The sequence below is a fragment of the Varanus komodoensis genome, unplaced genomic scaffold (genome assembly GCF_004798865.1).
Source record: "Varanus komodoensis strain SLA01 unplaced genomic scaffold, ASM479886v1 scaffold50, whole genome shotgun sequence".
In the NCBI taxonomy this organism is placed as follows: Eukaryota; Metazoa; Chordata; class Lepidosauria; order Squamata; family Varanidae; genus Varanus; species Varanus komodoensis.
Window position 1 is genome coordinate 4,569,775 of NW_025336088.1, and position 22,586 is coordinate 4,592,360.

Consider the following 22,586-nt stretch of genomic DNA (forward strand, 5'->3'; position numbering starts at 1 on the left):
TCAGGTAGGTGTGCCAGAGCTAAATGGAGCCTTGGGCTGTCCATCTGAAATGCTGAAGTATATTTAGTCTAAGCTTATCCTGGTTATCTCTGAGCTCACACATGGAAACATTAATATTCGCTAATTGCCCTCCTGCTTTAAAGTGAAGTCTAGTAACAAAAATGTATTCCCATACAGTACCTCACAATACTTCTAAAATAAGTTTGGTCTTTCATAAACGCTCAGGGTAACTGCATCCCATAATTACACAATAGCTATTGAGTGTCTGTGTGCCCTTGGAATCTTAAATTAGTTCATTAAATGTATACTATCACCCAACTTTGGCATTGCAATAGTTAAGTTAAATGTTCCAAGTTATTTTCATACAGCCTGGCCATGTGAATTGTGGAGCTCAATCCTTATTTTCCAGAGCATACATGTAATTTTTGTTTGTTTGTTTCCTGTGATACCCTATGAACTATCAAAAGTAGTACTATTCCAAATGCAATTGCATGTCATGCAATCAGCCACAACAGGCTGGTGGGCATAGGTTATTTCAAGAACAACCTATGATGCATCTGAGTTCTCTCCTTCCCTCCCCTAAAGTTCTCCTCTATGGAGGAGACAATTTGTCATCTTCTCCCTACTGCAAGTCGTTTATTGGCTTACTATAGCATTTCCCCCTTTTAATCTCCCCTGCTCCACTTTTTTTTTTTGGCAGGGGCTGTCCCTAGTTTGAGATACCATTTCTTTTTAACTTTTCTGTGCAGCAATTCTGCACAATTCTTTTCAGTAGGTGTATTTTATTTTTATAGCTGAATTTGCACAAGTGTGGAGGTGCCTATTTGTGGAGTCTGAAAAAGAGAAGCCTTGCTTTGGGCCCACTGCTCATAAAACAAACCATAGAATAGCTGACTAATTCTTGGGGTAGCTTGTTGGAGGAGGGAGCACACGCAGGAAACACTGTGGATAAAGCAAACTAGGTTCAGATGATGTAACAACCAATCATGGTTATTTACCCATGATGAGAAGTTCTGCCATATGGACCATGCCAGTTTTATTTTATTTTGATTCTGTCCTTGTCTGTGGGGAACCCAAACCTGCTTACCTAATCCCCTTCTCTATTTTATCAACAATACCAACCACCACCCAGTGAAAAAGGTTAGGCTGAGAGTCCATGACTGTCCTAAGGTCACCTAGGGAATTTCATGGCAGGGCCCCAAGAATGCAGATTTCTTGATATGACACTTTAACCACTATAGAACATTGGCTTCATCTGACAATACAATACAGGGGATCAGACAAACCTTTGTAGTACTTGATTTTCCAGCTTTTGTAGTTAGGATTGCTGGCTTTCCATTCTTCAAATTCAGGAATACTGTAGAAAGAAATCTCTTCTTTATTCTTGGAAACCTGGGTGAAATAAAAAGTTATTTTATTAATATCCTGCCTTTTTCATTTTAAGGAACTCAAGGTGGCTTACATAAAACTCTTCCTACCAATTATCCTCCCAAAAATTCTCCTTCTCTCCTTATCCTCACAACAACCCTCTGAAGTAGGTTGGGCTGAGAGTCTGTGACTGGCTTAAAGCCACTTGGTTAGTTCCATGGCTGAGTGGGAAATAGAACCCAGATTTCTTGAGGCCAGTCCCACCTCTTAGCTACTAAACCACAATGGCTCTCAAAAGGAGATGCAATTCCAATTTACAAAGTTTCAATTTGGGAATGTTTCAAACAGCTAACAATTAACAAAATATTTTAGGACAAATGGATTGCTCAGAAGAATAGTTACCTTTATGATGGGAGTAATGAACTCTTCCAGGAAATTGTGTCTCAGGAGAGATGGCCAGTTATGGTGTATGAAGTTAATCAACAAGCCTTTGATGTGGGAGCCATCTTGATCCTAAAAGAACATTTGGAAGGCAGATTTGACCTTTGTTGCTGCTGAAGTATTACTGAGCATGTTCAAAGTCAAGAGTGTTCAGCACCCATGGATTCAAAGAGCAAGGCTAGTCAAAAACTATATGGCTTATATGGCTGCATGCTATCCTGCAGCCACAACAGTTGCTTTGTTACAAACCAATAATGAGATCAATTATGACTAAGTATTCTGTAGCAGTAGCCTTGGATACAAGTTCAACTATTGACTTACTGAGTGGCTTAGACAAGGACCCTCTTTTAAACCTCATTTCTTTACTTTTAAGACAAACAAAGTAGTGATCTATTCAAACGTTTTTGTGAAGCCAAACAAGATCATAAAGCATTTTATACACAAGGATAAATAATCAAGAAGTCACACATATGAATATTCCAGTTAAAATCAGAAGGCTGTGGATGTAAAATAAAAATAAGACAGATGCACATGGCTAACAGAGAAAAGTTAACACTAGTGTAGCTGTTTGTCTGTGGCTTTTATAGACCATTGGATTAGGTACATCTCTCAGTATGGAGAAAAATTTAAAAATCTAAAAAAACATACTATACATACAATATATCACAAAGCTGTTACCACATAGTTGTACCCCCCGCCTCCCCAGTTTATCACTGCTTCACGAATATTTATTGCTGTATTCCTAGAAAGATGGTAACTTTTTTAAAGGTTAAACTAGTAAATGAGAGATTAAATATACAACACCAGGACCCAAGGTGGTGGTTGGGTAGACTGCATGATCAGCATACAACCATGGCATTAAAAAGCCTTTAGAACTAGCCCAGAACAATCAGTTAGTAGAGAATGCAGCCACCCACAAGTATGAAAAGGATTATGAAATAACTACTGGTATGTTTTCTAAACCAAATTCAACATGCTGGTTTTGATCTTTAAATCCCTACATGTTTACAACCCGCCCTGATGTAAACAGCTTAGAGAGCTTGGGCTATGGGCAGTATAGATATGAAAGTAATACTAATAATACATGGCCCATGGACAGACTATTTCAGGAAACTCTTTTCCTTGTTCCACTGCTACCATTATTTAAGATCCACTAATAATGTTCCCTCTGCCATTGTTCTGGAAGCTGAGACTTGCTTCTGCTATAAGCAATGTCTTGTGGTTGTGGCTCTGAAGCTGCGGAGTATAGGTGGCTCAGAAATGTCCTGTTTTTCCTTGATTGTGTTTTTAAAAAATCCATCAGGCATTTGGGATTTACCTGGAAATGTGCTTCTATTTTTGTTTCACTTTGAATTGTTTATAGTTCTATAGTTGTTAAAAGTCTTATTTTATTGCATGCAAAGAGCTATGGAACATTTAAGCTAAAGAGTGATGTAGAAATGAGGTAACTATTTAAAGGGAGGAACATGGCATTAGAAGGCTCCCATAGTGAATCAGGTTAACCATTTTGTCAACTTACACATACGTACAAAACGTAAGGCAACACAGTGTTAGCATATTGTTCATAGCACACTGGAAAATGTTACCTGATCTGTCATGATCATTATTTTTCCATAACGTAGGGTCTTGAGTGCTTCTTCATCATCATAGCTCTTTTTATATTGCAGCCCCACAATCTTAATTATATTGTTAATTTCAGCATTCTCCATGATCTGAAAAAGACCAGAATTTCTCTCTCAGATTCAGTGTACAAAACATCAACTTAAAGATTTCTCCATCCCTCTATAGAAAGGTATTGTTGGACTACAGCTCAAAATATTTAACTGATCATAAAAGCACTTAAAAAGGTACCCTGCACTAATCAGTACTCCTTGGGCAAAGTATAACAGCTGCCATTGCTGATTCTTGGAATACAGTCTCATATTTCTATTTCAGATGTCATTTTTGCAAGATTTCCTGATACAGTTTAGATGAGGACTGACAGCTTTTGCTCAAGCACATACAGCAAGTCATGGCCAACTGAAATCTATAGCGGGATTTGCAAAGCATTGCTAACTGACCTGCTTATGGGAGGCTTCCCGTACATTAAGCATCTTTCCACGTAGAGGAAACACCCCGTATTTGTCCCTGCCCACAACTCCAAGGCCAGAAACAGCTAGTGTCTTAGCTGAATCTCCTTCTGTCAAAATGAGGGTACAGTTGATAGAATTCTTGCTTCCTGGAAAGAGAATTAAGCATTTTAATCCAGAATACTCCCTTTAGAGGTATACATACCAATTTAGTCAGGATTGGCTGTGAAGGTTTGCATGACAAAAGTAGGTATTTCCCTTAGGTACAGACCAGTTAAGGAAGAAGTGGACTTCAAGACACATTAGCCAGAAGAGATGGTAACTTCACCCACAAGAGAATTCCACATGCCCAAAAACTTCCTGCCTCTCTTTCCAAAGTGCAGTTGCTCGGGGGGGGGGGGGGGAATACTACATTCTATACCAAAGCGAGGATGCTAACTCACTAAACACATAGTCTTACATTGCACCATTCTGCACCGCCTTCTCAGGAACTCAGGTTGAGAACCCCTGTAGGAACCACGGTTCAACATCTAATAAACAGCAGCAGTTTGTTATTTTTAACTCTTTTGAAACACATACCAGCATCATTGGCATCATCCAGTTTTGGTACTCCTTTAATTCTAGTATGTTTTACAGCAGAACATTTCTTGTTCAGTTGATTCTGTGCTTTAAACCTCACCCAATTCAGAATACTTTCCACTATGCCACAACCAACTGCCTGAAAAGAAAGAATAAAATTGTCTGCTGAAGGAAGCCTGAAGTGTGCCATCAGGTTGCTTTTTTCCTGCTTGAGTTGGAGTTCATTTGGTATTCAATTCTGGCTTCAGACTCCTCCCAAAATATTAAACAGCATACAACAGAAGTAAGCTCACAGAACTTACCCCTTTGATAAACTTTTCACTCAACTTGCAGGTAGAGCCAAAGGCCTTTGTTTGAAGAGTCATATTCTCCTTTGTTTGGGAGTCAAAAGTTGGATTTTCAATCAAGCAGTTTACAAATACCCACATGTGATTCTTCACCTAGAATTCAGTTACAGGTATCAATACAGACTGCAAATGTTGACCTTATTAGTCAGCTTAATCTCTCAAATTTATTCAGGTGCACTAGCCCCTAGTACCTAGCTGTGGGAACAGCATATCTCCCACAATAAGGGTAACCAAATACATCAAAAGTGGCAGAGGAACGGGATTCGAATAAGCTGTAATCAAACATAGTGGGATATGGCAACACAGAGTAACCAGATGCAAGGCCAGGTTCCTGAACTCAGAACTGCATGCTGAAAGGGCTATTTGTCATGCAGGGGCACAAAAGCCCCATGGAATATTTTCTCTTCTACACAATTAAGTAAAGGTATTTCACACACACTCACAACACTATTTCACACCATTCACCCCTATCACTAAGGTATCTTGATTCCAAGATATGTTTACAGAGCATATCAATGCTTAATCTGCATTTAGCTCTGTAGCAGGCCATAACACACAGCTGAGACACACAAATGATGGTTCACCTGAAATCTGAATGTGATCAAAGTTTAAGAAACCTACACATCAACATTTGGACAAAAGTTTGTGATGTGGCACAAAAGTGCCTGAAAGAAAGGTAAAAGCAGGACAATTTAGGGCTTTCACCTGGAAAGGCTTCACTCCAACTCCACCTTTGTTCTTTTTCTTTACAATATCTATGAGCTTGTTGACAATCTGGTCAGCAACATAGTCTACATGTCTGCCACCCTGTAATAAAAAGAGAATTAAAGTACTAACAAGTAGAAAGACCTACTACAAATTGTTATACATTGGCAAGGGCAAATTCTGAAATCAACTGTGAGTAGCCTAAAGTGCATTTTAATTTCTACCATGCACTTATACTGAATAGTACCATTTTAATGTACTAGAAGATTTATATCTATCCATAAGATGATGTACCTTTACTTGAGAACTTATTTCTCAAGTTAAGGATTATTTTGCAAACGTTTTTAATGAAAAAGGCACAATACCTTTGCCAGCAGCACTTTTTGCAAGATGCACTGAATTGCTTCCTAACTTTTTTTAAAATTTCAAATGAATGAATCTATCTTGTTCTCACTGCATAATCCTCTGGTACCTTGAAGTGGCAACACATGTAGAGATCACTTAACTAACACTAATGTTACAAAATAACTTTTAGAAGACTAAAATAACACAGTTAACAGCTATGGGCAGTTGTTCAAAATGCCCCTGTAGCTATGGACAGTAGTCCTTCAAAAGTGTAAAATCATTTGTTTTTTTTTTAAATGCAAAAAAGTACACAGTAGTGCTGTTAATTTATCTTTAGGCACAGTTGCATAACTGTGAAGTTTAGCAGTTGTGTGACTGCAGGGCTCTGAAGCCACAGCTGGGTCAATGTCCTGAAGGTGTCTGCTGCCAACATTCACAATAGGCTGCAAATGGATTTTCCTCCTTTGATTACTTTTGACGGCTATCCAAGGAAATAAAAGACATGAGGGATCTTCATAGGCAAAAACAGGTGTTCTTAGGAGGTTTACTTTTGAAATTTAATGAGATACACAGTTTCCTCCTTCAGTGAAGTGTTCTGAGCTGCACTTTATTGCTAAACAATTAACAATACAAATTCAAAATAACCAGAGTATACTTTGGAAAATAAATTACCTTAGTTGTAGCAATGCTATTGACAAAGCTAACTTGCTGGAAGCCCTTTTCACTCATTGTTAGACACACCTCCCACCGGTTATTCACTTCTTCATGAATAACCTTCAATGGATTCCCAGTTTCATCCAGCTTGTCCTTTAGGTACAGATCTACATAGCTCCGGAATCCTTTGACCTAGAGACAGGCAGGAAACTTTACAGCATATTTTAGGAATTTCTATTGCTTTGGTTGGTAACATGATAGATGAGCAGGGCTTGAATATAGTCAGATTGGGTATCCCAAGTGCCAAGCCAAAAAGGACAAGAAAAATCCACTCACAGGCAGTCTCTTTCCATTCAAGAAGACTTTGACATCTTTAGCTGATCCTGCAATATCATAGGCTCTGCGAGCCATTAGAGCCACAATGTCTTTGTCCAGTGTGGTCATTTTAAATTTTGACAAATCAGGCTGGAAAGTGATGCATGTAAAGTCCTCACCATCAAAGTACTGCAGTTTCATCTCTCCTGCCTTACTCATATTATCAGTCCAAGTCTGAGAGGGAAAATGAAGAGAAGTTAGAAATTTTATCTACAGAAACACACAGATCATTTTACCTAAAGAGCTAGTTCCTCATCAGGGAAGAAGCACATAGCATGCTGCTTGTTGGCCCAAACCCCTTAATTTAGTCACCTTGTGACTCTCAGTAAGTTTTGGAGGGTTGAATCCAACGGTCCCTAGACAGCATCTGAGGAACTGTGGGATATTTCAGATTCCAAGCTCTGATAAAGCACTCTGACCCCAGGGCTGGAAATCAGAGCTCTGAGTCCTCTCCTTTTCCTTGCAATGGGCATGGAAAGATCCATACTGGCAGCCTCTCTAAGGCTGGGAAGGTACCCTCAGAGAGGGGTAAAAGGAAAGCATTTTGGTGGGTGGGGAGGAGACTGAAGAGGCGAGGATACAAGCTATCCTAGGGCCTCCCCAGTCTCCCCCGCCATCTTCCAAAATGTCCATCTAGTGACAATGCATTAAGTCTACTGTTCCTTCTGCCCTGCACATAATCTGCAGAATCTTCAGAGTCTGAGGTCTTATGAACATCAAGGGGCAGCCCATAGGATTGCACCTGAAGATATACAAGCACAACTGTTAGAACAACAGACCAGCTGATGTCTGGGCAGGCAGCAAACATGAAAAAACCTCAGAAGCTAATATAAATGTAATATAGACTTTGGGCCTTGCATCTTAAAACAAAATCATCATTATGGTCCTTCATACCTGTTTAAAGTGTTTCTCAAATTCTCTGCATGCTGTTTCCACTGTAAATTTAGTACTAAAGATGTTGCACAACTTTGCTCCATAGCCATTTCTGCCACCTGGGACAATGGGAAATAAGTCAGTAGAACTTTGTAGTAGGTATTTAGCTCAGTTCTAGGAATGTTTACTCAGAAATAAGCCTCATTTAGTTCACTGGAATTTGCTCCCAATCAAGTGTGTATAGGATTGCAGTGTTAAAAGAGGAACTTAAGCAGAACAAAAATTCAAGCATTCAAACCTTAAATTCACTACTGCCATCTTTAAAATACCAAGTAAACATATATATGGGTCATTTCTATCTCATGCTTCCCTGGAACAATCACACAGTCCTATGCTGTCAGCAGTTGCTAGTATGGGATATGCTGGGTTTTCCATGTCTGATACCTTTCTTGAAGGAACAGAAAGCACATTTCCTTTCATTTTGTCTGCCTCAGGAAAATCTTGTGTCTGTTCTCTCTCCTACATTTTACCCTGACTAACTTAGCAATGAGGAACATCTAACCCCAGGCACAAGGTCAATGGCTAAGTATAGGACATGAGCTGAAGCTCAAAATCTGAAAGGTCAGATTCCCCAGTCTCATTTCAGCTCAGCAAAAGGAAGTTAGTAAAACTTGACTGCTTTCAGATAATTAAAAAACAGGTAAAATATAGGTCTCACTTTTAAACAGAGCACAGTAAATTAACTTTCAATTTACTTGTTGCCTATTCTAGTATAGTCATTAGAAGAGAAATAGAATAAAAAGATAATACATGCACACTTCTCATTGTGCAAATGTAAATTCTAGTATCAATTATCAGAAAGAACAGAACTAGGATAGAGGTTGTGATTGTGGAATGAACATTTGACTCTGCTCATTCCATCTTGCAGTTTTGCAACAGTTTTGAAGTTCTAACTAACTGAAGATTCCTAGCAAAGACAGAGATAAGATTTTTGAGTTACTTAAGACATATTCTGAAGCTTCAGAGTCACTCAAGGCTCATTAATAATCATTAAAGATGATTTAATCTAACCTGTTACTTTCTTCTCATCATCATCATAGTTGCTGGAGGTCAAAAGCTGCCCAAAAATAAGAGCAGGCACATAGACTTTCTCTACTTTGTGTTCTACAACAGGAATTCCTTTTCCATTGTTCCACACAGAGATTGTGTTATTCTCCCTAGAAAGAAAAACCAAACCCCTTATAAATAAAAAACAGGTAGAGCCACACTGTTGAATTCTAGCTTAGAACAGCTGTTCATCATTGTTTCTTCAGAACTCCCTTTTCAGAAATTTCTCATCTCTACAGATTCAAAATACGAATCTTATTGACTCAGTGACAGGCAGTCCTCAGCTACACATCTTTTAGCTTTATTTAATAGCAGTCTTATGATAAAGGGTTTTTGGGGGTGTGAATGTGTGTGTGTGTGGGGGGGGGGGGGATTCAGGTTGACAGTACTTTACTGGACCCTCATGAAAGTACAGATATTACTGTAGAAATTGCAATACAAGTATTCTCATATGGATCATTCTTATATGATGCCATTACCTTTCTGTTTTAAATTATATAGTCAGAGTGATCTTATATAGCCCCTAGATGGTGTTTAGGGGTCATAGGTTTTTTTAGAGTTCCATTTCTGACCTTGATACAGAAATAACTGTGACAACTGCTTCTCCAAGATCATAAGGTGGGCAGGAAGAAGACTGATACCGCCAAAGAATGATAAACTCCAGTGGTAGGCCTACAACTGGTAAATAGTTTTATAAGAAAAATCCACTAACTGATTGTTTGGATTCCCCCAGTAGACTGAATGACATGTAGGCAATTCTTCTGTTTTATAAAAATAACAACAAGCATACGGCGAAGCCCAACATAGCCAACACTACTACTTTTCTGAGGTCATTATGGAAATCGGGTGTCACACAATTCAAGTTTGCAGTTGATGTTTCCAACCTTTTGGCAATGCCCTGTCAACACATTACAGTTAAGCAGGTTACAGTGTCTGGAAAGCAGAGTTCTACTGGAGCACAAACTTAAGCTTCAGGTGAATGCACTATACCTATGCATCACCTTCTGCATATACCAATACTTGAAGTAGCAAAGAAATACAAAAGAAAAGCCTGAACAGAACTTACGGGTCAATTGTAACTTTGATACAAGACATGCTCTTATCTCTCTGCTTGTTATCAGCAGCATTGACTAAAATGGAGAAAGGAATATAGCTTGTCAGTAAGAGGCCAGTATTTATCAATTCCTTGACCTAACCAGTTACAGTTGCCCACATCTACTTATCTGCAGTTATACTTTTTTACAACTGAGGCTGTGATAGCAACTTGTTCAAGCTATGAGCCTGCAATCACATTAAAGATTTCACCAAGTCAGACTTAATACCTATTGCAATCTTTGTGTATTTCATCCCACTCAGCAACACCTGGAACTAAAATATTTGTCTCCATAAATATTTGTTTATTTATTACATTATATCCTGCCTTTTTTGGCCTGCAATTAATACAGCTTATATAAGTCTCCTCTCCATGTAATCCTCTGGAGTAGATTAGTATGAGAAATCATTGACTGGTTCAAAGTTATCTAGAGAGTGTCATAGCAGAACAGTACTAAAATCTGGATCTCTCAAGGCTGAGTTCAACACTCCAACCACTATGCAACACTGACGCTAGAAAACCTAATATTACTCTTCACCACAAATGCATTTCATCCACAGCATCTGAACATACCTAGGATTTCATCAAAGATTTTATACAGGCCAGGTACAAATGTGACTTCCCGGCAATTCAGTCCAACATCTTCATCAAATACCCACATTTGCTGAAAAGAGAATTTTAAACAGTAGTGATGTTTCATTCATGAATTAAAAACTGTTTAGCTACAGAACACTATTTTCTACTATAATGAATTCATGATTAGCAAGTGGTTTGCACTGTGGGACTGCAAATAGTTTTAGAATGTCAAGAGGATGAAAATCAGAGAAACACCTGCAGCATACTGAATGCCAACTACTCAATTCAGCAGTGGGGAATACTTTTTGGCCCCACACTTTTTCAAGCAAGCTTCCAGGAGTCTGCCCGGGGTGGGGGGAGGCCCCGCCACAAAACTGGTTTTTATTCTACCCATCATACCAAATTGAAATGAACGTAAGAAGCCAGGATCACCCAGTGTCCCCATTAGCCATATGGACTGATTGAAGCCAGCATAAGATGCCAAATATTGAAAAGACAGAGTTCAGTAATATAGAAACCACTTCTCAGTCTCCTAAATGAGAGTAGTCTACTTAAGCTGTGCTATGAACTTCTTTTGCAATCAGCAGAACAAAATAACTTCAAAGAGTTCCTCAATACATTCAGTCTTTACCCCTCTAAAAATAAAAGCTTTTTACCTGGTTCACTTGTTCCACAGAGCCAATGTATGTATCTGGGCGAAGCAATATATGCTCCAGCTGGGTTTTCTTCTGATAGATTCTTTCAACAGACAACCTCTTTTTAGGATCCCCATTCTTGATTTTGTTCACTTTGGGATTCTCATCCACTGCCTGAATTGAAGCAAAGTGAAATCAGCATGATAAAATACTCTACAAGGAAGAGTACTGGATGGGTGGGTACCCTAGGCTGAAAATGAAAAAACAGAAAAATGTGCATACATGCTCCAACTATAATTATGTATGGTAAAGAAGTTCTGTAAAGGAGATAAGTGGGTGTGCTACTCTATCAGGTATTACAACTCCTCATGGTTGTTTTAAACCCTGGGCTGTTGTGAATGAGGCAGGATCAAGCCATTTCCCACCGCCCAACAGCTTCCACTGCAAATGAACAATCCAAGAACAACCTATCCCTGCACTGTTAACCATGACATATGAACTTGTATTTTTAAATTGTGGAGAGATAACCCAGAAATCCTGGTTTGCATGTCATGTCTTACAGGGTGACCTTTGCTTTTTTGCTTCCTCTCATTTGCAGCAGGAACCAGTATGCTGGCTTGCATTGTTTACAATATCCTAGGGTTAAATAAAACTTCTGGCTTGCTGTGATAACTGAACTGAGTTAATGACTATATGGCAATGAAAATTCCTAAAACTAACCTCCATGCCACCTCTGTACCCTGACCATAGGCTTCCCAGATGCATCTGATTGGCCTACCTCTGTTCCACACCAGATGCTGGACTGATTGACTGACTGATTTATTACAAGCATTTATACCTATCCTTCTGCCAAGTGCTCAGGATTGAATGCCTCTTTGATGTGCCCCAGCACAGCTCACATTGTTCATAATGCTTAAGAAAATTAATCTCTTCGAACTAAAAAATTCTAAAAGATTGAACTATAACTAGAATGGGTGGTAGTGGGGAACAGGGTTAGGAGCAAACATTATGTCCACCCTGGGGATAGAAATAGTTATTCCTGGGTCACAGAGACCTACTGCAGATGTCCCACTGCTCAGTCACAAACTCTGAAAAAGAACCCCTTATGTATGGTAAGGAACATCTGGAATGGAGGAAAAAGAGTAATACATATTCCCTTGCCCAAGAAAAAGGGAACAAAACACACACATCCAGCCAGAAATTGTGAAGTCATGAAAACAATTTTTCAAGCGATGGATGTGAATTAGTGGATAGTTTTTTCTGACTAATAAATTATAAAAACATCCTGTACAGAATCATTTTCTGTAGACCCTTTCGGGCTACCTACATGATGCAGGTAATCTCTGAATGTGTGAATAAAATGCAATGTTCTTTTGACTGTACACCCCTAGCATACCTGGGTTTACTGTTTCTTGACAACACCAGAATGCTTGTGTTGACTTTTTAAATCATTAATGAATCAATCTAACAAACCGTTTGTTACCATTCGCACTTGCCTAGATGTTGAGAACTTCTTTGGAGGCGCCTTTCTTGGTGCTCCACTTTGGGAATTTAGACAGGTGGCTCCTGGATACACGTTGCCCTTTGGATGGCACTTCACTTAATGTAACTCTATTTCTCCATGGATGACCACCTGATACTGACCCTGTTAAGTTTTGGACCTCATCTCACCCATGCCTTTAAGTAAAAGACAACTAATTTTTAGTACCGCTGTACTATATGCTGCATGTTGCTATTTTCCACGTGTATTTTAAGCTGCTTAAAATGATTAATTCTCTAAATTCTCTTTAAAAGCTGTAACAGCAGCCTCCTTGTATGCTGACTGGGTTCATTCAATATAATCCCCCTCCCCAGTTTAATATATGGACGGGAAGAAAGTTCCAGTCTCAGAAGAGGTTAAAAGGTAACAAGGGGGAAAAGATGCGACTACGAGAGGGAAACAAACGGAAATACGTTTTCAACTGGAGTTGGGAGGAGAGTAAAAGAATAAGAGTTTTAAGGTGCTAGCGGAAGTGCTAGTTCGGAACTAAAGATTTACCTTGAGCGGGGAAAAGGAGTCGTCGAGATCCATAGAAGATTTGCAGTGTGGACGAAACGAAGACTAAAGGAAATTGGGAGTCTCTTGAAAAGGGAGGGGGGAGTTTAACGCCACAAAGTTCGCGCTGCCGAACTAAATGACCGTCGCCGATGGGGAGCACTTGGCAATATAATGAAGAACGGGCGGCAAGCCGCCGCGTCCGCCCCAGGGACCGGATTTCGTTGCACGCGCGCGCTGACAGACTCCCGCCACCAACCGCTGCTCGCACCGGCTGCTTTCCTGAGCCTGACTTAACCGAACGGCTAATGGAGGCCAAGGCCCGCACAAAGACTTGAATACTAAGCCGACTTCGAAAACCACGCCTCAGCCCGCTCAAATGCCGTCTGACCAATCACAGCTAGTCTTTCTTTCAGCTGGACCAATCGCGATTTGAGACAGTCGCGGTAGGGAGAACGAACGATAAACCCAGCCAATCGGAACAAAAATGGAGCATTCGAAATACTTAAAGAAGAAGAAAAAAAAAAAAGCGGCCGCACGGAAAAAGCATCACGGCAGTCACTGCTTCTTCTCGCGCGGGTTGTGCGGGTGGTGGAAAGAGGCGACTGGACGTTGTAGCAGTGCTTTTCAACTGCAAGGAAGGAAATATCGCTGAAGGACTAGTGAGGCCGGTGAACATAATATAACTTTCTGCCAGTTCGTTATAATAATTATAGCGAATGTCGTCTCCCGCACACCCACATCGTTTATTTAGAGCCAAGTGCACAAGCTGTTTGCCGATGGGGTCGCGCACACGCTTGCACGATCATATCTAGGAGCCGAATCGTTTCTGTGTCGGGGGAGGCTAAACCTCCCGCCATTCTTAGCGATCCTGATTACTATTAGGAATGGAGGAGGAGTGACCCGGATTGGGCAGCACCTGTGGTATACCCCTGATCTAGCGCCAGTGTGGAATAGTAGTTAGATTGATTAATGCGCAGGGAGTCTCAGTCTCAGATCCCCACTCAGCCATGATGCTGTATAGGTGGTGTGCTCTCGGCCAGTCACGTTTTAGGTTTATCTCACAGGGCTGTTGTTGGGAAACGTACTGAACACTGGCTTAAGCTCCTTGAAAGAAATGCAAGATATAAACGCCATAACGAACAAACATGAATTAACATAAGAAAAACCTTGCTGGATCAGGCCTTTTGTTGTTGTTAGTCGGGAAGTCGTGTCCGACCCATCGGGACCCCATGGACAACACTCCTCCAGGCCTTCCTGTCCTCCACCATCCCCTGGAGTCCACTCAAGCTCACACCAACTGTTTCAGTGACTCCATCTAGCCACCTCATCCTCTGCCGTCCCCTTCCTCTTCAGCCATCTAGTGTTCCCAGCATTAGGCTCTTCTCCAGTGAATCCTTCCTTCTCATTAGGTGGCCAAAGTATTTGAGCTTTATCTTCAGTATCTGGCCTTCTAAAGAGCAGTCAGAGTTGATCTCCTCTAGGACTGACCGGTTTGATCGCCTTGCAGTCCAAGAGACTCACAGGAGTCTCCTCCAGTACCACAAGTCAAAGGCCTCAATTCTTTGGCGCTCAGCCTTCCTTACGGTCCAACTTTCACAGCCATACATTGCAACTGGGAAAACCATAGCCTTGACTATACGCACTTTTGTTGGCAGGGTGATGTCTCTGCTTTTTAGTGTGCTGTCTAGATTTGCCATAGCTTTCTTCCCCAGGAGCAACCATCTTTTAATTTCTTGGCTGCAGTCCCAGTCTGTGGTGATCTTGGAGCCCGGGAAAATAAAATCTGTCACTGCCTCCATTTCTTCCCGATCTATTTGCCAGGAAGTGAGAGGACTGGATGCCATGATCTTAGTTTTCTTAATGTTGAGTTTCAACCCAACTTTTCACTTTCCTCCTGTGGTAACCCCCCTTATAATCAAACATGCAGCCAGGGCATGCCTCGTCACGGGTAAAAGAAAGCATGATCAGGGTGTCCTGTTCGCGTGAACAAGAACAGGAACCCGCAACGAATGTGCACGCTACGCAAGGATGAAAACAAAGCAGACCACGCTCAAGCATAACCGCCAGTGTCAGACCCTTGTAACCTCGCTTGCTTGCCTTAGCATGGGAAAGGTGCAAAATGTGCAAATGTAACTCAGTGGGGTTCCCCATTGTCCGCTGTCATTCATGCACCTGCATAGCTGTAAAAGAGTATAAAATTAGCTGCATTCGTCTGCCCGGTACCACACTCTCACGAGTGCATGGTCCCTGCCGGCAGGTAAATAAATCTCTCGGTAATTCCAACCAGTCTCTGGTCTCGTCTGTAAAATCGCTCCACAACACCTCCTTCATCCGCATCAAGAGGCTCTTTAGTTCCTCTTCACTTTCTGCCATTAGAGTGGTATCATCTGCATATCTGAGGTTGTTGATATTTCTCCCAGCAATCTTAATTCCAACTGGTGATTCATCTAGCCCGCCTTTCTCATGATGTGCTCTGCATATAAGTTAAATAGGCAGGGCGACAGTATACAGCCTTGCCAAAATCCTTTCTCAATTTTGAACCAATCAGTGGTTCCGTGTCCAGTTCTCACTGTTGCTTCTTGACCCGCATATAGGTTTCTCAAGAGACAAATAAGATGGTCTGGTACTCCCATCTCAGTAGATGTTTTTCTGGAACTCCCTAGCTTTCTCCATGATCCAGCATATGTTGGCAATTTGATCTCTAGTTCCTCTCCCTGTTCAAAATCCTGCCTGTACTTCTGGTAGTTCTCGGTCCACATACTGCTGGAGCCTAGCTTGTAGGATTTTGAGCATCACTTCGCTAGCATGTGAAATGAGTGCAATGGTGCGGTAGTTTGAACATTCTTTGGCATTGCCCTTCTTTGGGATGGGAATGTAAACTGACCTTTTCCAATCCTGTGGCCACTGTTGAGTTTTCCAAGTTTGCTGGCATATTGAGTGTAGCACTTTTACTGCATCGTCTTTTAAGATTTTGAATAGCTCAGCTGGAATACTGTCACCTCCACTAGCTTTGTTGTTGCTCAGACTTCCTAAGGCCCATTTGACTTCACATTCCAGGATGTCTGGCTCGAGGTCAGTGACCACCCCATCATGGTTATCAGGGACGTTAAGCTCTTTCTTGTTTAGTTCCTCTGTGTAACCTTGCCACCTCTTCTTAATCTCTTCTGCCTCTGTTAGGTCCCTGCCATTTTGGTCCTTTATCATGCCCATCTTTGTATGAAATGTTCCCGTAATATCTCCAGTTTTCTCGAAGAGATCTCTGGTCCTCCCTACTCTATTGTTTTCTTCTATTTCTTTGCACGGTTCATTTAAGAAGGCATTCTTATCTCTTCTAGCTATTCTCTGGAACTCTGCAATCAATTGGGTGTATCTTTCCTTTTCTCCCTTGCCTTTCGCTTCCCTTCTTTCCTCAGCTATTTGTAAAGCCTCCTCAGACAGCCATTTTGCTTTCTTGCATTTCTTTTTCTTTGGGATGGTTTTAGTTGCTACCTCTTGTAGAATGTTGCGAACCTCCGTCCATAATTCTTCAGGCACTCTGTCTATCAGATCTAATTCCTAAATCTATTAGTCACCTCTACCGTATATTCATCAGGGATATGACGTAGGTCATACCTGAGTGGCCTGGTGCTTTTCCCTACTTTCTTCAATTTAAGCCTAAATTTTGCAACAAGAAGCTCATGATCTAAGCCACAGTCAGCTCCTGGTCTAGTTTTTACTGACTGGATAGAGCTTCTCCATCTTTGGCTGCAGAGCACATAGTCAATCTGATTTCTGTGTTGACCGCCTGGTGATGTCCATGTGTAGAATCGTCTCTTGGGTTGTTGGAAAAGAGTGCTTGCTATGACCATCGTATTCTCTTGACAAAATTCTACCAGCCTGTGCCCTGCTTCATTTTGTACTCCAAGGCCAAACTTGCCTGTTATTCTGGTCATCTTTTGGCTTCCTACTTTAGCATTCCAATCCCCCATGATGATAAGGACATCATTTTTGGGTGTTAATTTTAGAAGGTGTTGTAGGCCTTTATAGAACCGGTCAACTTCAGCCTTTTCAGCACCAGTGGTTGGGGCATAGACTTGGACTACTGTGATGTTGAATGGTTTGCCTTGGATTCGAACTGAGATCATTCTATCATTTTGGAGATTGTATCCCAGTACTGCTTTTCCTACTCTTTTATTGACTATGAAGGCTACTCCATTTCTTCTGAGGGATTCTTGCCTGCATACCTGATGGTCATCTGCATTAAATTCACCCATTCCTGTCCATTTTAGTTCACTGATCCCTAAGATGTCGATGTTCAGTCTTGTCATCTCTTGTTTGATCACATCCAGCTTGCCTTGGTTCATGGATCTTACATTCCAGGTTCCTATGGAGTATAGATCTTTGCAGCATTGGACTCTCCTTTCACCACCAGGTACATCTGCAACTGAGTGTCCTTTCTGCTTTGACCCAGTCGTTTCATTCTTTCTGGTGCTACTAGTACTAGCCCTCTGCTCTTCCCCAGTAGCATATTGGACACCTTCTGACCTGAGGGGCTCATCTTCCGGTGTCATATCTTTTTGCCTTTTGGTACTGTCCATGGGGTTTTCATGGCTAAGATACTGGAGTAGGTTGCCATTTCCTTCTCCAGTGGATCACGTTTTGTCAGAGCTCTCTGCTATGACCTGTCCGTCTTGGGTGGCCCTGCACGGCATAGCTCATAGCTTCATTGAGCTACACAAGCCCCTTCGCCACGACAAGGCAGTGATCCATGAAGGAGGGATCAGGCCTTAAATCCTGTCTAATCCAGCATCCTGTCTCCCCCCTGCCCCCAGTGACCAACCAAATTGCATATGGAAAACAAGCAAGAGTTCGCTGGGGCAATATCCCTCTCCCAACAAGAGGAATTCACCAACAGGTATGTCTGATGCTGAATGTTGTATACGTATCTAAAAATATTTCTAGGCTATCTTTAAGGAGGGTATAAAATGAACACACACACACAACACTGATTAGATTAAATAAAAATCCATAGAAGCAGTTTACCAAGAAAAATCAGTAAACCTGCAGTAAAACAAAAACAAAAAACAGCAACATAGATTCCCTTATACTTACCAGCCTAACTGCCCTTTGCAGCAAGCAAGGAAGTAGGGCATCCGTTGTTGACTTCAGAATGCAGGGAATCTGATACAGGAGAAAGTGGCCCCTTACATTTCTTGGGCCCAAAGCATTTGAGCCTTTAAATTGGTCTTGGAAATGCAGTGGCAACCATGATTTTGACTGCAAAGTTTCTGATTACCAGGGTGTATGAAAAGTATAACTTTAAGACCAAATAGGATTGCCTCTTAACTCCTGCTTTAGTATACTGAGGTACTGTTGATAGCTATTGGATCTACCACTGTATTAAAAATGTGACAGTTGCAAACCTTTGAGAGAAGCTTAGAGCATATGCAGACCATGTCCCCAATACCAGCTCTACAAGAATTAATCTATGAAACGTTACCATATTCTTTAACATGAAGTGAAGCTGGATTGGAATTATGTAAACCTCCTTGAGCTCCTTGGGAGGAAAAAAGGCAGAATATATCTATAATAAATTTATCAGATTTCAATCTCATCTTTTCTCTTTTAAAGCACTCAAAAGTGGCTTACATCATTCTCTTCCTCCTTTTCCCAATCCACACAACAACCCTGTGAGGTAGGTCTGTGACTGGTCCAAAGTCACCCAGTTATCTCCATAGCTGAGCAGGGACTAGAACCCATATCCCCTGAATCTCAGTCCCGCACTCTTAGTCACCTCTACACCTCAAAATGATGAGTTGACGTATCTGAGCTATTTTAACTTTACTATCTGGTTCAAAAAACAATCTGGTAATGGTAGGAAATAAATGGAATGATCAATGACAAGCATTGTTATAGGCAATTCTGTGGTAAAACTAGCATCAAAGAAATCCTTAGAACACTATGGAGATGTTTGTAACCCTCCGAACATGGAGGATTGTGGGCATCCTAAGCAGGGTGGTAGAACTGTGATGGCAAAGCACTTAGGTGTGTGCTGCTCTTCAGAGTGGGAGGGAAGGAGGCCGACGTGCTGCCAAGGTATGATGTATCTTCCAATTTCCGTCTCCTGGTTCTTTCTGTGTTGGCTGGGAAGAGGCAGAGGGAGATTTGGGCATGAATCCCAAGCCACAAGGTCATAAGAGATTGTCTGATCTTGTAGGGAGAAAGCAGAAAGATCCTGCAACTGTCTAGATGCTACCCAGCCACCTAGGATTGCTCTGACCAATTAAAGTTTAATGTTGGTTTTAGGTTAAATAAAAACTGACAACTGAGATCCCTGGCATAAATGAGACACTTAGTACTCCCAATTCAGAATGTGCAAGTATTTATTTTAAAGCATTTTTGCAATATGCTTCAGCTAAAAAGGCTCCCAGAGTGCTTTACATGAGAGCAATAAAAACAGTAACAAACAACACTCCCTGTCCACTGGTTTACAGTCTAAAAGACATAACCGAAAGGGAATAGGGAAAAAAAACACAATTTTTATTTCACAAAAGGTTCTCTATATTGGAGACTTATTACAATATTAAGAAATGTCATAATAGAGTTGAGATTAGCTTGTTCCATTTCAGTGTTCTAAACAGGAATGTTTAAAAAGCATTAGCTCTAATCCCTTTGAAGAGTCTGTTAACAAATCTTAGCTGCATGACTAGCTGGGGAATGTTGGAAGTTTTAGGACTGTTTTGCATCTGAACATGCATAGGATTGCACCCTAAAAGGACTTATTTCAGTGTCTAATAAATTACTGATGCAAGAGTTCAACAATGGATCCACAAATTCAAGAACAGGCAGTAAGACAACTGTAGGGTAGAAATTACAGAAGCACAATGGGAATCTGTTGTTTAGATTGAAACAAGTAACTCCACTGTAGCTTGTGTCAGAAAAAATAATTTAAAGGATTTTATGGATGACACTTTTCATGAGATAAATAAATGTACTAGGATGACTCCAGATTCATGCTAGTGCTGGTTAGAGCTCAGGCAAATTATTTTTGTATGTGAATTACTTCAAAGCACAATAAATTTCTACATGAGGCAGAGTTCAAAATTAAGAAATTAACATTGGAACGATGGATAATGCATAGTTGTGATATTATATATCTGTATTTGGTTGGATCCAGACTAAAGACTATGCAAGTTTCATCAGGAAAAAGGCCTCCAGCTCCAAACACACACCAGCAAGCTATAGTGGCTGTAGTATGCTGTGAGCTGTACATCTTTTTTTTTTTCTGTCTAAACATGTATAGGATTATACCTTGATTGTATGTTCTCACAGAAACAGATGGCATTTAAGTTAATCGTGTCTAATTTTCACATTGATTTCAGTGGGACCTTCACGTGATTTTTATACAGCAATCCTAGGCATGTCTGCTCAGAAGTAAGTCCTGTTGCGTTCCATGATGCTCACTGTCAGATATGTATATGACTGTGGACTTAGTTTGGATCCACAAACGAAGGGATAGGGATAAACGGTGGCCAGAAAGGGGAGTGTTTAGCCTTGTGCCTGTACTATAAAATAAAGCTTTTGAAACAAAGCGCTGATGGTGGCTACAGACTTGACAACCATTTGTTCACACAAAATCACCACTGTCACCGCTAAGGGGATTTTCTATCCATGGAAGAAAAGACACAGAGATACCCTGTATCTTTCACAAATAACAGACAAAAAAAAAGCTTTGAATACATCCTGCGATCTCTTGCTTAGTCTGCAGCGCTGACAGTTGGACTGAGCTACAAAAGACTGCCCTTGGAGAAAACCATCTATGGATTACATGTAACAGTGTTGTTCAACCCTTACAAGCATAGAGTATGAATGGAAAGAGCTGCCTAGATGGGTAGTTGAAGAACTTTTTTCCTTGGCTCTTTTCAGTGGGATGCTATGTAGATCTGCTTTGTCACATCAGCAGTGCAATGGTTTGCACTAGCTCACCCACAACTGTTACTTTCCAGTTGCAGGGGTAACACCTCTATGATTTCCAAAAAGTAAAAGTGTGCCAGCAACCCGGGTGCTCTATTCTCTGCCGAATTTGGGTTCCCTGTGCAAGAATTGTGTATCAAAAGGACACTTAAAGTCTCCCATACATTTCTGTGCCCACAGCAGCCTTCTGTCACCTTTTGGCCAAGTGAAGATTAGTGCACATGAGAGTGCAAGCACATCTCCTTACAGGAGCCGGTCAGCCTATGTGCTCAAGAATAAGCACCAACATTATTTGCACCTGGTTGCAAAGAGGCACTGTTTCTGCACAACAGCACACATTGACAATTTGCCATGCCGTATGCAATGAATGTGAGTTTGTGAGTTTTCTCACAAACTCCCCCGTTCCCCCAATGGTGGCGTGGAGAGATGCGTATCTGTGCTTTCCACCTCAGTGTCCTAGTGCATGATCCTCTTTCAGTCTTCCCATTCCAGTCTTGGCAGCAACTAGATCCTGCTAGTCTTCCTTGCTGATCCGGTGCTGTGCTCACTGTATATGCACACATCAGAAGCTGTTTTCTACACAGAGAACAATCAGGGAATTTGAGCAGCTCTGTGTGTCTCCTCTGAGGAACCTGCCCCTTGCTGGTGGTGAGGCGAGGCCTTCTGACTGGCCAGATGCTGTTCGCCAACCTCGACAGTTTTGACTTTGGGACAGGCCATCCTGATGCTTCACACCATGCCAGACAGTCTTATAGGTCCTGGGCGTTAAAGAAAAGGGAACAGAGCAAGTCAAACACATTGCAAGAAAGCATTTAGGTGATGTTTCCTATGTCTACCCATTACTCTAAAGGTTGAACTAGACACAGTGGACTAGTTCCCAAGACCATCATAAGTCAGCATGGCTTATTTAAGTTGCAGCATATGGAGAGTGTGATTTCCATGCCCAGAAAGTGATTATGGAAATAGCACCCAGTAGGTACCATGAGTTAAACAAGCTGCTGTGTGTTATTTAAAGTGAGGTGTGATTCCATAAATGGAGTCGGTCACTCACTGTGGTTTGTTTTGATTAGGTGAACTAAGTCAACTGCAGAAACTGCACATAGAATCATAGAGTGGTAGAGCTGGAAAGGGCCAAGAAGGCCATCAGGTCCAACCCTCTGCTGTTGCAGGACACCAGTTTACACCACCCCACTCAGATGACTGTCAGTTTGAATGTCTTTAGTGTGGGAGAGCGCACAGTCATATTGCTCTGACAGTGAGGAAACTTTCCCTGATATCTAGCATGAACCTAGTTTGTTGCGACTTGAGTTGACCATTCTGTGTCCTACACTTTGGTATCAACAAGAAGAGATCTTGACCTTCCTCTTTGTGACAGCCTTTGAGGTCCTTATAGAGGGATATCACGCCCCCCCCCCTCAGTCTTCTCAA

At 41.2% G+C, this 22,586-nt stretch overlaps 2 protein-coding genes across 2 annotated transcripts in view; both read right to left on the reverse strand.

The window, feature by feature from the left end:
- TOP2A (DNA topoisomerase II alpha) overlaps nt 1–13,528 on the reverse strand; it is a 35,277-nt gene extending 21,749 nt beyond the window's left edge. Inside the window, exons 1-15 of the mRNA XM_044447074.1 lie at nt 13,206–13,528; nt 11,189–11,341; nt 10,530–10,620; nt 9,930–9,993; nt 8,828–8,973; nt 7,778–7,875; nt 6,845–7,057; nt 6,527–6,700; nt 5,510–5,611; nt 4,760–4,897; nt 4,458–4,596; nt 3,870–4,027; nt 3,396–3,521; nt 1,771–1,881; nt 1,287–1,392 (exon numbers count right to left, since the gene is read on the reverse strand). Of these exons, the coding sequence (XP_044303009.1) occupies nt 1,287–1,392; nt 1,771–1,881; nt 3,396–3,521; nt 3,870–4,027; nt 4,458–4,596; nt 4,760–4,897; nt 5,510–5,611; nt 6,527–6,700; nt 6,845–7,057; nt 7,778–7,875; nt 8,828–8,973; nt 9,930–9,993; nt 10,530–10,620; nt 11,189–11,341; nt 13,206–13,238 (1,852 nt within the window). The 5' untranslated portion in view covers nt 13,239–13,528. The remainder of the gene's footprint in view (nt 1–1,286; nt 1,393–1,770; nt 1,882–3,395; nt 3,522–3,869; nt 4,028–4,457; nt 4,597–4,759; nt 4,898–5,509; nt 5,612–6,526; nt 6,701–6,844; nt 7,058–7,777; nt 7,876–8,827; nt 8,974–9,929; nt 9,994–10,529; nt 10,621–11,188; nt 11,342–13,205) is intronic.
- Nucleotides 13,529–19,597: 6,069 nt separating this feature from the next.
- The window catches only part of LOC123031779 (collagen alpha-1(XVIII) chain-like), a 36,704-nt gene continuing 33,715 nt past the window's right edge, over nt 19,598–22,586 (reverse strand). Inside the window, exon 23 of the mRNA XM_044447096.1 lies at nt 19,598–21,916. Within this exon, the coding sequence (XP_044303031.1) occupies nt 21,721–21,916 (196 nt within the window). The 3' untranslated portion in view covers nt 19,598–21,720. The remainder of the gene's footprint in view (nt 21,917–22,586) is intronic.